At 38.6% G+C, this 16,596-nt stretch overlaps 1 protein-coding gene across 6 annotated transcripts in view; it reads left to right on the forward strand.

Annotated features, from left to right (window-relative positions):
- Nrg (Neuroglian) overlaps positions 1–16,596 on the forward strand; it is a 434,360-nt gene that overhangs the window by 283,335 nt on the left and 134,429 nt on the right. For all 6 annotated transcript variants that reach the window (XR_011392382.1, XM_070088294.1, XM_070088293.1 and 3 more), the window contains 5 exons: positions 1,846–2,084; positions 8,529–8,644; positions 13,543–13,736; positions 15,751–16,052; positions 16,294–16,493. Coding sequence is in view for 5 of the 6 variants with exons in the window: in XM_070088294.1 (XP_069944395.1) it covers positions 1,867–2,084; positions 8,529–8,644; positions 13,543–13,736; positions 15,751–16,052; positions 16,294–16,493 (1,030 nt within the window). In the remaining variant the exon portion in view is untranslated. The remainder of the gene's footprint in view (positions 1–1,845; positions 2,085–8,528; positions 8,645–13,542; positions 13,737–15,750; positions 16,053–16,293; positions 16,494–16,596) is intronic.

The raw sequence follows: 16,596 nt of genomic DNA on the forward strand, positions 1-16,596 counted from the left end.
AGTATCTTCACCAGGTGCCAGATCAACCAGGCTGTGATGGCTATGTGGGGCAGCGGGCCTCCAGCAGCAACAGCCTGGTTGACCAGGCGAGCACCAGACGAGCCTGGCCCATGGCCGGGCTCAGAGAGTAGGTATACCCTCGAAATTCTTCAAAGGTATATCAAAGGTAAAGCATTGGTACGTGTACATGTAAGGAATAAAGATAAAATATAAAGACATGGAATGGCTACAGAATCTTATACATATTGTTAAAATTTGTAGTTCTGAAATGGATAATATGGAATGTCTTTTAATGTTATGGATTGAAGACTGCAGCCAGAAAAGAAATCCATTAAGTCAGATGATGATTCAAGCTAAAGCAACAAGTCTCTATTTAGTGTCAGTGAAGAGGAAATTTTTTTGGCAAATTGAGGTAGGTTTTACAACTTGAGCAAGCATATGGGACTCCACAATGTTTGAATTGCTGGTCAAAGTGCCAGTGCAGACAATGAGACAGCTGCAAGATTTCCTAATGTTCTAAAAAAAAATTGATTGAAGAAAATGGCTACAAAGACGAGCAAATTTTTAACATTGGTGAAGCTGGTTTGTTTTAGAAGATGATGCCAACACACACTTATTTGGCGAGAAAAGAATCATCACAGCCAGGATATAAAATCTCCGAAGGCCATTTAATGCTTTTATTGGGTGGGAATGCATCTGATGGTTTTAAATTAAAGCCTATGCTGGTGTACAGAGTGAAAAATCCAAGGGCTCTTAAATCCTTATCAAAAAATGCTCTTCCTGTTATATGCAGGTCAAATAAGAAAGCCTGGGCAATGAGATAGTTTTTTGAAGATTAGTTTGCAAATGATTTTTGCCCAGCAGTTGAATGTTATTGCAAAGATAATGAGGTGGATTTTAACCCTTAAACTGTCCAAATGTAGATCTACGCTTTTTCAACATTTGAAAGTATGTAAAAAAACATAGACCACATTTTTTTTTTTTTTTTACATTTGAAAATGTTTAAAAAAAAATTTGATCTACTTTTTTTTTTGTTATATTTGAAAATTTGTAAAAAAACATAGATCTACTTTTGGAGCACTACGCATGTGAACGTAGATCTGTTTGGACAGTTTAAGGGTTAAAAAGAGTACTATAGTATTCCAGTCTAGAGAGAATGAGTGACAATGATAGTCACCATTGGCTTGGCATCTCATTTTGAAGGATCTGGTTATCCACTCTATCACTTTCCTTGCGATTGTGATAATTACAATATTACACTGTTGTGATCCTTGAAAGTGAAATCTGATATTATCACTCTGATTCATCTCGTGTTACTGTTTTGCCCTGTTAAGTGGTTTGAGTTTTGTCTTATACTCTGTTCCAGTTTTAATGTCTGTATTTTTCCATGTTGGAATTACTGAAATTGGTCCTTGTTGAACTTTTAGTATAATTACTAAACAATCTCTTAATTGTAAACTAATTATTTATTGTGATTTCATAAACTATTATTCAAAATTTTCCAATTTATTAATTGAATTTTAAAATTTTAGTCAGTCTTTCAAGTTGTATCTTAACCACTGTATTATTTTTAACTGTCAGTACTATACCTTATTATTAGATCCTCTGGGTATCATCTGATTTTGATGATATTGGTATCTGCCTCAAAATGAACATCAATATTAATCCATCCCTATTTTTAGTGTTAAGTAGTCTTAGTCCAAGTTTGCCTGAAATACTGTGCATAATTATTGTGCTGTATGTATGTACTGTATAATGAAATAAATCAATATTTTATAATTTTTATAATTATTATTGCTAGCACTGAGTTTTTTTTAATGATAAACTTTTTTATTGTTGTTTCAGGCTGTGTGGGGGTGAGGCAAGATGTTAGAAACGCGGTTATCAGGCATGGGTGTGATGAAAGCAGCGCTGGTGCTGGTACTAGTGGGTGCTGCCTGCGAGGCAGTCATCAAGCATCCACCCATGATGACGAAGCAGCCACCCTCTAACGAGGAGCTCCTCTTCCAAGTTGCCTCCAGGCTGGATGAAAACGACAAGCCCTTTATCATTGAGTGTGAGGCTGAAGGCGAGCCTGCTCCAAAGTACGTGCTTTTTCACTGGTTTGACATGTGTAAGTGCTTGTTTGTTATATTATTGCCAGCAGAAGTACCACAAGTGGTGTATAGTGCAAGACATACAGGTACACTATCATGTTATCTGTGATGGAACTAGCACTTCTGTTCATATTACTGCTGAGCAAGGGAAAGGTTATTTGATATGTGGGAGAAAAAATAAAGCTTTGGGCAGGTATAACATGTATTGAATTGCACTAACTGGGATTGCTGAAAGTCTTTCTTGGAGAGCTTCCCAGAAATGTATGAAAATTGGGAAAATGTAGATACCGATCAGGGTAGAATCACACACAAAAAAAAAAGGCACAATACCGTGACTGGAATGATACACAAATAACCTGCACATAGAAGAGAGGAACTTACGACGACGTTTCGGTCCGATTTGGACCATTTACAAAGTCACACAAACCTGCTCTACTTCTCGTTAGTGTGACTTTGTAAATGGTCCAAGTCGGACCGAAACATCGTCGTAAGCTCCTCTCTTCTATGTGCGGGTTATTTGTGTATCAGGGTAAAATCACATGTGCAGAACAGCAAAGATGAGATGGAAACAGTGATGCAAAGTAGTGATTCACTAACATGATAGAAGTAACACCAGCACAAAAATATAGGTAAAGATAAGACAGAAAAACTCAGAACACTTCACAGTAAAAAAAAGAAATGCTGTCATGGATAAAGACAAATGTGTTTAGATATGCAAGTACAATGGTACCCCGAGTTTCTTACATAATTTGTTCCAGAAGGCTGTTCAAGTGGCGTTACTGAACAAATTTGTTCCCATAAGGAATAATGTAAATTGGATTAGTCCATTTCAGACCCCCAAAATACACTTACAAAAGCACTTACAATAATACACTTGCATAATTGTTCGAGTTGGGAGCTGTACGAAACTCAGGGTACCACTGTGCTATGTCAGAGTAATTTGCCTACTATATAAAATAAAACTGAAATACCTACACACATAAATAAAAAATGCTTCAGTGTGTTAGGAAAAGGAAGATCATCACAATAAACCAAAAAATGTTGGACAAATTTCAGTTATTCTTTGAAAAATTTATGAATTAAAAGTTAGAATTGATTATAAAACTACCTCAAATTACTCAGTAGAACAGAAGAGGAATGTGATGGTATATTGCTTGTTGTTAAGCTAGGGGGCAATTTTTGACTATGTGGCTATGATGAATCTGCCATGGGCTTTATTTCCAGTCCAATATGGCTCCCAGAGGGTGATATGTTCTTAACATTTCTTGACATTATTTTTCTGCTGCCTGATGATAAAAATCTCTGCTCTCTGTATGGTAAGATAAGATAAGATAAGATTTCGTTCGGATTTTTAACCCCGGAGGGTTACCCACCCAGGATAACCCAAGAAAGTCAGTGCATCATCGAGGACTGTCTAACTTATTTTCATTGGGGTCCTTAATCTTGTCCCCCAGGATGCGACCCACACCAGTCGACTAACACCCAGGTACCTATTTGCTGCTAGGTGAACAGGACAACAGGTGTAAAGAAATGTGTCGAAATGTTTCCACCCACCAGGAATCGAACCCGGGCCCTCCGTGTGTGAAGCGGGAGCTTTAGCCACCAGTTTGATGTTTATGTGGCTATAGACATGTCATTTCCTTCCTGCGGAATGCCTGAGAGGACGCATTGTAGCATTGCCCCTAGAATATTTTAAAAGTTTTTCATGTTGCTTCTCTAACATGAATTGTTTGTGTATTTTTCTGTGTACAGTTTGAACTAAGCTATGTACATGTATCTAGAATTAGTGGTAGTGGAATTTGTGTATCAAAGATATTTTTGTATATTTACTGGGCAGTGTGTAAGTTCAGAAATGTACTTTATTAGTATTAATAGAAAGTTGTTTTAGCAGAAGAAAATTGGAGAATTGACTAGCTGACTGGACCTGGGTTTTTGATAGTTAGAAAGTAGTGTCTTCACTCTGAAACTGTGGTAGTTGATAATGTAATTCAATGGGTCAGCACTGGATCACAGTCTCTGATTAGAAAGCATTGAGCTAAAACTGAAAGCCTTGTTGTATACATAATAATCAAGAGGAAAAAAAAAAGTCATCACTTTTGTTTATATGTATATATTTGTGAAGGTTTACTCAACCCTGTCAGATCTTAAGCAAGTATTTAACAAGGTTGGCTCCTCCTTAGGAAAAATAATAATGGAAAATATAATAATAACATACAAAGATAAACATTTTATTATAAGAATTGATGCAAAAAATGTAAAACAATTAAACATGAGAATTAATCCTACTTGAAAGAAAAATGAAAAAGAAATATATAAATAATACGTGATTTCAAAGCTAATTTATACACAGTAAGTGTCGAATGGTGTTATGCCGACATTGTTAACACTGAGCTTTGAGGAGTGTTGGAACTCGATGCCATTGTTGAAGAGAAAAGGGGGGGGGAGGTCACTGCTGTTCGTGACTCAAACCACGGTTTCCACAGTACAATTCTGCCAAGGTGAACTTATCCTCTGATTACCACAGTGTTGAGTTGTCGTAATAGGTTCGGTGGTGATAGAAGTGGAGAATGAATACACTCGATGGATGTCTAGGTAGCGTATATTAAGATGGGTATGTGGAGCACCAGAGCCTGACCTCACTCTACACTGTCCTGGGTTCAACTGGCTCCTCAGTGCCCAGAGATTTTGTGGCATCATGCTAGGTCAACAGTGAGTCACTAACGGTCTTAATGTAGGGATCCAGTGACTGGTATAGCTGGACAGGGAAGCTAGTGTAACATAGCTGGGGATTACACAAATATATCACATAGGGAATCAGTATCACTACTGACAGAGTAGCCCGACAAGACATGTAGTTACACTGGGTGTGTAACTGGCTAGGGTGATCGGTTAAGTGTAAAAGGGTGCAGTTGGATCATAAGATTGTTAGGCTAGTTATATTCAGTAGATCTTTGCCAGATCCCTGCTGTCTTTATCTTCACCTCGCCCATGTCAGATGACCCACACCGACAACTCAAGGCTACAATTAAGAAATACACCTACCATCTGACTTACGACCTGCTCGATATACGACCACTCGACTTACGACTGTGTTTTGTATGCCAAATTTCTGGGAAATAAACAACTGTTTGTGTTGTACACAGTGTTTATCCTAAATCTTACAGTATAAAATACAGTACTAACAACAAAAAAAGTAAAGTACAAAACGAAATACCAAAATAAAACAATAAATAGTCATTACAAAAATGTGATGTTGATATTCAGTAGTAAGGTTCAACTTACGTCCATTTTGACTTACAACCGGTTGGTCGGAACCAAGCTCGGTCGTAAGTCGGATGGTACCTGTAAATAGTTACAGCCTTTAACCCTTTCAGGGTCCCCAGGTCCTCTCCCAGACTTGTTCTCAGGGTCGCCCAAATTTAAAAAAAAAAAAAAAAAAATTCTTATACAATGATAGAGAATCTTTTCCCGATCATAATGACACCAAAAGTATGAAATTTGATGGAAAACTTACGGAATTATGCTCTCGCGAAGTTAGCGGTCTCGACGATGTTTACACATCAGCGATTTTGCCCACTTTGAGCCCTATTTTCGGCCAATTCCAGTGTACCAGTCGAAGAAAATCATAACTATTTCACTACAACTCCATTTTTTCTATCGAATGAGTACAAGAAACCACCCATTTACTGATTTCAACTATCCAGTACAGTGGTCAGACTTTAGCAATTTTGCCCATTTTACACAAAAGATGCCAATTTCTAAATAGGGTCCAGAATAAACAAGAAAGACATTTCTGGCATTAAAATAACATTTCCTCTGTTCATTAGTCACGTCCCCATGCCCCTCTTACATTCTTTTGCTTTCCACTTTGAATTTTTATTCTCACAAAAAATAGAAGATTTACTGTTATGCAAAACATAAGAAAGGAGGAACACTGCAGCAGGACTGTTGGCCCATACTAGGCAGGTCCTTTACAATTCATCCCACTAACAAAACATTTGAACAACCCAATTTTCAATGCTACCCAAGAAATAAGCTCTGATGTGCAAGTCCCACTCAAATCCAACCCCTCCCACTCATGTATTTATCCAACCTAAATTTGAAACTACCCAAAGTCCTAGCCTCAGTAACCCAACTAGGTAGACTGTTCCACTCATCAACTACCCTATTTCCAAACCAATACTTTCCTATGTCTTTTCTAAATCTAAACTTATCTAATTTAAATCCATTACTGCGAGTTCTCTCTTGGAGAGATATCCTCAAGACCTTATTAATATCCCCTTTATTAATACCTATCTTCCACTTATACACTTCGATCAGGTCTCCCCTCATTCTTCGTCTAACAAGTGAATGTAACTTAAGAGTCTTCAATCTTTCTTCATAAGGAAGATTTCTAATGCTATGTATTAATTTAGTCATCCTACGCTGAATGTTTTCTAACGAATTTATGTCCATTCTGTAATATGGAGACCAGAATTGAGCTGCATAATCTAGGTGAGGCCTTACTAATGATATATAAAGCTGCAGTATGACCTCTGGACTTCTGTTGCTTACACTTCTTGATATAAATCCCAGTAATCTATTTACCTTATTACGTATGCTTAGGCATTGCTGTCTTGGTTTAAGGTTGCTGCTCACCATAACCCCCAAGTCCTTTTCGCAATCTGTATGGCTAAGTTCTACATCATTTAACTTATAAGTGCTAGGGTTATGGACACTCCCGAGCTTCATTTATCTATATTGAACTGCATCTGCCACTTTTCTGACCAAGAATAGAGTTTGTTTAAATCCTCCTGAAGTTCCCTAACATCTATGTTTGAATCAATTATCCTACCTATCTTTGTGTCATCGGCAAATTTGCTCATATCACTAGTAATTCTCTCATCAAGATTATTGATATATATTATAAACAACAACGGGGCCCAAGACTGATCCCTGTGGAACTCCACTTGTTACAGATCCCCACTCGGATTTAACCCCATTTATGGACACACTCTGCTTCCTGTCTGTGAGCCATGACTCGATCCATGAGAGCACTTTTCTCCCAATGCCATGAGCTGCCACTTTCTTTAACAGTCTTTGGTGCGAAACTCTATCAAAAGCCTTACTAAAATCTAAGTAAATAATATCAAATTCTTTATCGTGGTCAACAGCCTCAAAAGCTTTACTGAAAAAAGTTAATAAATTAGTTAGACAAGACCGGCCTCTAGTGAATCCATGCTGAGTATCATTAATCAAGCTATGCTTATCGAGATGGCTTCTTATAATCTCAGCTGTAATTGACTCTAGTAATTTGCCTACAATTGAGGTCAGGCTTATTGGGCGGTAATTTGACAGTAACGACTTGTCCCCTGTTTTAAAAATAGGAATTACATTAGCCATCTTCCACATATCAGACACTACACCTGTTTGAAGAGATAAATTAAAAATATTAGTTAATGGTTCACAGAGTTCCATTTTTGCATTTTTCATTTTGCAGACTACTGCATTAGTGTAGAAATGGTATAAATAATATTGCCGCACTTGTGAAAGAATATTAGACTCACCAGTTGATGTGTATTGGACGCTTAGCATGATTTGTTTACTTTTGAACTTTGGTAAAAATCAAACTTTTCTGCTACTTTGAGCTCAATTTCAAGGTACTTTTCAATGTAAAACCAGTCAAAATCATCTCAATTTATGTAATATGTCTTCCATTCTATAAAATGAGACCAGGAAAACTAGAATACAACAATAAATACCATACGAAAATACAGTGCCAAGTCGCTGTTTTAATCGAAAAACACGGTCAAAGTTTTTTTTTTCTCATTACGTACCGTGTGCTGCAGGATTTTTTTTATACTGCACACACTGACCACATAGACCCATTCTTTCATATGTAGGCCTACCAAATTTCTCTCATTAGATTTGAGGGCGCTAGAATTTAGGTGTACTAATACGTCAAAAACCCTGGAGCATAAACCGTACTAGTACGTCTGAAACCCTGAAAGGGTTAAAAGAAACGGTGAGGAATAAAAAAATTTATTGCAAATTCAAAGCAAGGCAGGAATAAACACAAGTGTACAGCCCTAAATGAGAGTGAAGCTCTTATTAAGACAAAACTAAATGATACAGGAGCGGAACACGTACTTACAGGTTTGAGGGAAGCAGTAAGTCAAGCGATTTCTCCACTGGTTGGAGATTCACACATCACCTCCCACTGGGTAAAAAGGGGGGAGGGGAAGAGCGGGAGCTAAACACTCCACGTGCCTTAACTAGTAGACTGCCAACAAACAACCATCACCATACATTCATACTTCCCTACTCCTATATTGAACTTTTTCCTCACAGTACTGTGTATATGTAGATAAATTTATTCAAAGAATTTCTGTATGCTTTGTGTACATTGTGTATGTTATAAATAGTTTTCTTAAATTTAATTATATTTTTCAGGTATCGGTGGGTTAAAAACGGCAAAGATTTTGACTGGCAGACATACGACAATCGTATCTCACAGCAGCCAGGCAGAGGCACTTTGGTTATCACTTCACCCAGGGATGAGGATTTGGGTATGTATAATGCATGTTGTGCATTTGTGTTTAGAGATTCAAAAATAATTTGCAGATAGCAGTTTGTTTCAAATAGTATAGTGGTCCCTCGTTTTTCGTAATTAATCCGTTCCTGGAGGAGCTACTATAAATGAAATTTATGATTTGCGAATCAATTTTCCCCATAAGAAATAATGTAGATACAATTAATCCGTTCCTGACACCCAGAAGTATTAAAACAAAAATTTTCTTACATGAAATATACATGTAGTACATAAACAGTACAATGGGAAATGATGAATGAAACATTAACAGCATAACACTTACCTTTATTGGAGATTCTTCTTAGTGTATGGGAGACTGGAGGAGGAGAGAGAGTGGATTGTTTATAGTTTGGAAGGGGAATCCCCTTCCAGCAGCACCTCAGGTACCAATTGCTTTTCTGGGGTTGCTTGTCTTCTCTGTTTCTTAATGCCACTAGGACCACCTTGAGAGTCACTGGAGTCCTGTCTCGCAAAATAACTGTGGAGAGAGCTCCGTTTCTGGCGTCTCTTTAACACTTCCCTAAAATGGCCCAAGACTTTGTCACTGTACATGTTGCCAACATGGCTTGCAACAACCTTGTTAGGGTGATGTTTCTCCATAAAGCTTTCCATCTTACCCCACATAGTAAAAATCTCTTTAATTTCTGAAGAAGGCACCTTCTTCCATCTATCTTCCTCCTCCTCTGCAGCAAGATTCTGAGCTGTGATCTGTTGCTCTTCCTGCTGAAGCTCTTGCAGCTCCTCAGTGGTGAGCTCTTCATTGTGGTCTTCCACATCCTCCAAACTCACATCCAACCCCATGGAACTCCCCAGTGCCACAATTGATTTTACAACAGACATAGGCTCATCAGGGTCAGTCCCAAACCCTTCAAAATCCCTCTTGTCGACACAATCTGGCCACAATTTTCTCCAGGCATAGTTCAAAGTCCTGGTAGTCACTCCCTCCCAAGCCATACCTATAAGGGTTATGTAATGGGGGATGCTGAAGTGTTCTCTCCCAAATTCCCTTAGGGTCAAGTGAGTGTCTGTGGTCACAGTCAAGCACCTGTGTAACATTGCTTTTGTGTAGAGTTTTTTAAAGTTTGCAATGACCTGCTGGTCCATGGGCTGGAGGAGAGGAGTGGTATTCGGGGGCAAGAACTTTACTGTGATGAACCCAAACTCCTCGAAAATTAGGTCATCCAAGTTTGGAGGATGAGCAGGTGCATTGTCCATTACTAGCAGGCACTTGAGATCCAATTTCTTTTCCAGGAGGTAATTCTTCACACTAGGGCCAAACACTTCATTGAACCACTCGAGGAAAATTTCCCTCGTGACCCATGCCTTACTATTAGATTTCCAAAACACACACAATTTACTCTTCATAACATTGTTTTTCCTGAACACTCTGGGATTTTCAGAATGGTACACTAGTAATGGCTTCACTTTGAAATCCCCACTAGCATTAGCACAGAACATTAGCATCAGCCTGTCTTTCATAGGCTTGTGTCCTTTCATTACCTTTTCCTCTTGTGTAATGAAGGTCCTCTTTGGCATTTTCTTCCAAAAGAGGCCTGTTTCGTCACAATTGAACACTTGTTCAGGTTTCAGTCCTTCAGCCTCAATGTACTCCTGGAATTCATGCACATATTTTTCAGTAGTTGGTAGACAGCAACCACCCAGGGAAGTACTACCGTCCTGCCAGATGACTGTGAAACAGAAACCTGTAACGGTTTTGCATGATGGTAGGATTGCTGGTTTCTTTTTCTGTCTCATAAACACGCTAGATAACAGGGATATCTTGCTACTCCTACTTACACTTTGGTCACACTTCACAGACACGCACATGCATATATATATACATACATCTAGGTTTTTCTCCTTTTTCTAAATAGCTCTTGTTCCTCTTTATTTCTTCTATTGTCCATGGGGAAGTGGAAAAGAATCTTTCCTCCGTAAGCCATGCGTGTCGTATGAGGCGACTAAAATGCTGGGAACAATGGGCTAGTAACCCCTTCTCCTGTAGACATTTACTAAAAAAGAGAAGAAGAAAAACTTTATAAAACTGGGATGCTTAAATGTGCGTGGATGTAGTGCGGATGACAAGAAACAGATGATTGCTGATGTTATGAATGAAAAGAAGTTGGATGTCCTGGCCCTAAGCGAAACAAAGCTGAAGGGGGTAGGGGAGTTTCGGTGGGGGGAAATAAATGGGATTAAATCTGGAGTATCTGAGAGAGTTAGAGCAAAGGAAGGGATAGCAGTAATGTTGAATGATCAGTTATGGAAGGAGAAAAGAGAATATGAATGTGTAAATTCAAGAATTATGTGGATTAAAGTAAAGGTTGGATGCGAGAAGTGGGTCATAATAAGCGTGTATGCACCTGGAGAAGAGAGGAATGCAGAGGAGAGAGAGAGATTTTGGGAGATGTTAAGTGAATGTATAGGAGCCTTTGAACCAAGTGAGAGAGTAATTGTGGTAGGGGACCTGAATGCTAAAGTAGGAGAAACTTTTAGAGAGGGTGTGGTAGGTAAGTTTGGGGTGCCAGGTGTAAATGATAATGGGAGCCCTTTGATTGAACTTTGTATAGAAAGGGGTTTAGTTATAGGTAATACATATTTTAAGAAAAAGAGGATAAATAAGTATACAAGATATGATGTAGGGAAAAATGACAGTAGTTTGTTGGATTATGTATTGGTAGATAAAAGACTGTTGAGTAGACTTCAGGATGTACATGTTTATAGAGGGGCCACAGATATATCAGATCACTTTCTAGTTGTAGCTACACTGAGAGTAAAAGGTAGATGGGATACAAGGAGAATAGAAGCATCAGGGAAGAGAGAGGTGAAGGTTTATAAACTAAAAGAGGAGGCAGTTAGGGTAAGATATAAACAGCTATTGGAGGATAGATGGGCTAATGAGAGCATAGGCAATGGGGTCGAAGAGGTATGGGGGTAGGTTTAAAAATGTAGTGTTAGAGTGTTCAGCAGAAGTTTGTGGTTACAGGAAAGTGGGTGCAGGAGGGAAGAGGAGCGATTGGTGGAATGATGATGTGAAGAGAGTAATAAGGGAGAAAAAGTTAGCATATGAGAAGTTTTTACAAAGTAGAAGTGATGCAAGGAGGGAAGAGTATATGGAGAAAAAGAGAAAGGTTAAGAGAGTGGTGAAGCAATGTAAAAAGAGAGCAAATGAGAGAGTGGGTGAGATGTTATCAACAAATTTTGTTGAAAATAAGAAAAAGTTTTGGAGTGAGATTAACAAGTTAAGAAAGCCTAGAGAACAAATGGATTTGTCAGTTAAAAATAGGAGAGGAGAGTTATTAAATGGAGAGTTAGAGGTATTGGGAAGATGGAGGGAATATTTTGAGGAATTGTTAAATGTTGATGAAGATAGGGAAGCTATGATTTCGTGTATAGGGCAAGGAGGAACAACATCTTGTAGGAGTGAGGAAGAGCCAGTTGTGAGTGTGGGGGAAGTTCGTGAGGCAGTAGGTAAAATGAAAGGGGGTAAGGCAGCCAGGATTGATGGGATAAAGATAGAAATGTTAAAAGCAGGTGGGGATATAGTTTTGGAGTGGTTGGTGCAATTATTTAATAAATGTATGGAAGAGGGTAAGGTACCTAGGGATTGGCAGAGAGCATGCATAGTTCCTTTGTATAAAGGGAAAGGGGATAAAAGAGAGTGCACAAATTATAGGGGGATAAGTCTGTTGAGTATACCTGGCAAAGTGTATGGTAGAGTTATTATTGAAAGAATTAAGAGTAAGACGGAGAATAGGATAGCAGATGAACAAGGAGGCTTTAGGAAAGGTAGGGGGTGTGTGGACCAGGTGTTTACAGTGAAACATATAAGTGAACAGTATTTAGATAAGGCTAAAGAGGTCTTTGTGGCATTTATGGATTTGGAAAAGGTGTATGACAGGGTGGATAGGGGGGCAATGTGGCAGATGTTGCAGGTGTATGGTGTAGGAGGTAGGTTACTGAAAGCAGTGAAGAGTTTTTACGAGGATAGTGAGGCTCAAGTTAGAGTGTGTAGGAAAGAGGGAAATTATTTCCCAGTAAAAGTAGGCCTTAGACAAGGATGTGTGATGTCACCGTGGTTGTTTAATATATTTATAGATGGGGTTGTAAGAGAAGTAAATGCGAGGGTCTTGGCAAGAGGCGTGGAGTTAAAAGATAAAGAATCACACAAAGTGGGAGTTGTCACAGTTGCTCTTTGCTGATGACACTGTGCTCTTGGGAGATTCTGAAGAGAAGTTGCAGAGATTGGTGGATGAATTTGGTAGGGTGTGCAAAAGAAGAAAATTGAAAGTGAATACAGGAAAGAGTAAGGTTATGAGGATAACAAAAAGATTAGGTGATGAAAGATTGGATATCAGATTGGAGGGAGAGAGTATGGAGGAGGTGAATGTACTTGTACCACTTTCATATTGTTCAATGATGGTTTTCTTAAATTCAGTCGTATTTCTCACCTTCTTTACCACAGGCTTGGCACTAGGAGCTTTCTTTGGAGCCATGGTAGCTTATTTAGTACTTGCAAGCACTAAAATAAATGGAATATTATGAAATATTTCGCTGGAGCACGTGAGGGGACCTTCGCTCACTGGTAAACAATGCCAGACTGGCTGCCGCCGTGGGTACGCGTCCCGGACGAACTACGACTCGTGAGTCAACCTATGAAAAGCGAGTCCATGTTTATTCGAAAATACCCCTATGATTGGCGAAATTTACGATTGCCGAGAACTACGAAAAGCGAGGGACCACTGTATAATGAAAGTATTTAAATAGGGGTTGCCAAGTCCTGCAAAACCAAAATATTACAAATAATCTGTTGTAACTTGATTTTGTGCTCTGTATGAACTTTAAATTTTTTAAAATAATATAATCCCTTTTTAGGTCAGTATCAGTGTTTTGCCACCAACGAAATGGGGACAGCCACATCCAACTCTGTGTTTGTTCGCAAATCAGAGTTGAATAGCTTTAAGAATGAAGATCCATTGACAGAAACTGTAAATGAGGGCGACCCTGTTGGATTGGCCTGCCAGCCTCCAGATGGTTATCCCAAACCCTATGTTTACTGGATGATTCAGGTAAGAAAATAATTGCTAAATATAAATTCACATACAGTGGACCCTTGGTATTCGATATTAATCCGTTCCTGAGAGCTCATCGAATACCGATAATATCGAAAACCGAATCAATTTTCCTCATAAGAAATAATGGAAATCAAATTAATCCATGCAAGACACCCAAAAGTATGAAAAAAAAAAAATTTTTACTACATGAAATATTAAGTTTAATGCAATAGAATGATTACAATAACAATAAAATAATTGACACTTACCTTTAGTGAAGATCTGGTGATGATTGATGGGATGGGAGGAGGGGAGAGGTGTTAGTGTTTAGAAGGGGAATCCCCTTCCATTAGGACTTGAGGTAGCAAGTTCTTTTCCGGGGTTACTTCCCTTCTTCTTTTAATGCCACTAGGACCAGCTTGAGAGTCACTGGACCTCTGTCGCACAACAAATCTGTCCATAGAGCTCTGTACCTCCCGTTCCTTTATGATTTGTCTAAAATGGGCCACAACATTGTCATTGTAATAGCCACCAGCACGGCTTGCAATAGCTGTGTTAGGGTGATTTTCATCCATAAAGGTTTGCACTTCAACCCACTGTGCACACATTTCCTTAATTTTTGAAGTAGACACAATGGATTCCACAACTGGCATAGGCTTCTCAGGGTTAGCCCCAAACCCTTCAAAATCTTTCTTAATTTCCATACTAATTCTCACCCTTTTTACCACAGGGTTGGCACTAGAAGCTTTCTTGGGGCCCATGGTGACTTATTTTGCAGGAACAAGCACCAAACACAGTGATAATATGGATAATATGGAATGTACCGAATGTATCCTTAGATGCGCGCACACTGGCTGGCTTGTAAACACTGGCAAACACGGAGCAGTTCTGGCCACACATGGACAGGTCTCGTACGAATCGTATCGAATACCGGGTTTTCAGTTGAATACCGAGGAAAATTTTTTGCGATATAATGCATTGAATACCGGATTTATCGAATACCGATGCCATCGAATACTGGGGGGTCCACTGTATGTATATAATATTCTGCCAATTAGTCTGTTTATTTGGAGCCTATTTGTGCAGATCTCTACAGTTAATGTTCGTATGAAGAGCAGCCTTAGCTTTGAATGATTTACTTTTAGATGCAAAATATTAAAATATTTATACCTACTATTGTACATTTGTATTGTCTTCACCTGTGCACAGAGAGTTTGCAGTGCCTTAACAGCATTACAAACTACCACAAAAGGATTAAATTGGAGTAAAAAAAACTTTAAAAGACTGCTAAGGAGAATGCTTGCAAAATCTACACAATTCAAGACAGCTTGGTTGTAGACCAGGATGTTGGTGAATCATCTTCCTTGGATCAAGATCCCCTCATGGACATCAAGAAACTTCCCTTGAGGAAGTTATAATTTAACCTTTTGACCTTTTTAGTCGTATATATACGTCTTACGAGCCAGTGTTTCGGATGTATATATACTCAATAATTCTAGTGGCTCCAAATCAAGCAGGAGAAAGCTGGTAGGCCCACATGTGAGGGTCTGTGTGGTCAGTGTGCACCTCATAAAAAAATCCTGCAGCACGCAGTGCATAATGAGAAAAAAAATTGACCACTAACTTCGCGGGAGCGTAATTCTGTGATTTTCGACCAAATTTCGTACTTTTGGTGTTATTACCATTGGGAAAAGATTCTCTGTCGTTTCATAAGAATTTTTTTTTTTTTTCTCAAAAATTTTTCGACATAGAATGACAGTTTTAGAAAGGGACTTGCGACAGTCAAAGGGTTAAAGCAAATGCCTAGGTGGCTAGAGAAACTCAGGAAAACAATTCTGAATATGGAAAAGTTTGCTTATAGTATTTTGATTTGACTGTAGGGAGTAGACTTTCTTTGTAAGCACTTAGCCCTCTTCAGCTATATACCACACTTAACTGAGTAGTATGTAAAATACATTCAAGTGTAACATAACGTTGAGGTACAGTATTTAATGAATTATATTTAAATTTTTTACCTTTTATTTACCAGGATGACAGAGGTGCTCTGCGTAGCATCAACTCTTCACGAATGACTGTTGACCCTGAAGGCACACTCTGGTTCTCAAATGTCACTCGCTTCGATGAATCCAACGACTTCACTTATGCTTGTTCTGCAACTTCAACATTCCGCAATGAGTACAAGTTGGGTAATCGGGTGTACCTCCGTGTATACCAGAGTGGTAGCACGGCTGTCCAGACTAAAAATGAACCAAGAGAACAGTTCAAATCTCGCAAGAACACAAACATATTGAAAGGCAAAACATTACGCCTCTGGTGCATCTTCAGTGGGACGTAAGTTTCCTAGTTTAAAGGTTAATTATTTTTTGTTTTCAAAAAAAAAAAAAAAAAAGTTTGCCTATTTTGGAGGTTTAAGGAATATGACCCTATTTTTCTCATGTTTTTTAACTTTATTTAACGTTAATTTGAATAAAGTGCCGATTTGCAGTACTGTAACCCACCCATTACTTGAAGGGCTATTGTAATTAATTTACTTCTGTACCTTGACATACTAATAGGCTTTTATGCTTCACAGACCTCTTCCTGAAATGCGTTGGACAAAACGCAATAATTCTCAGCTAGCGCCACTTCCACAAGATCGAATTGATTACGAGAACTACGGCAAGACACTTGTAATTCGCTATGTGGACTTTGAAGATGAAGGCAGTTATGAATGTGAGGCGAGTAATGGTGTAGGTGTGGCCAAGTCCTATTCAATGAATGTTGTAGTCCAAGGTAAGCCCTCTGTTTCAAACACACATTTATTTAGACTGTATTATGGCATTTCATCTCAGTCCCAGTAGTCTACCTTGTTATTGTCCTGTGATGGTTTTTAACT

This window comes from Cherax quadricarinatus, chromosome 24 (genome assembly GCF_038502225.1).
Source record: "Cherax quadricarinatus isolate ZL_2023a chromosome 24, ASM3850222v1, whole genome shotgun sequence".
NCBI lineage: Eukaryota > Metazoa > Arthropoda > Malacostraca > Decapoda > Parastacidae > Cherax > Cherax quadricarinatus.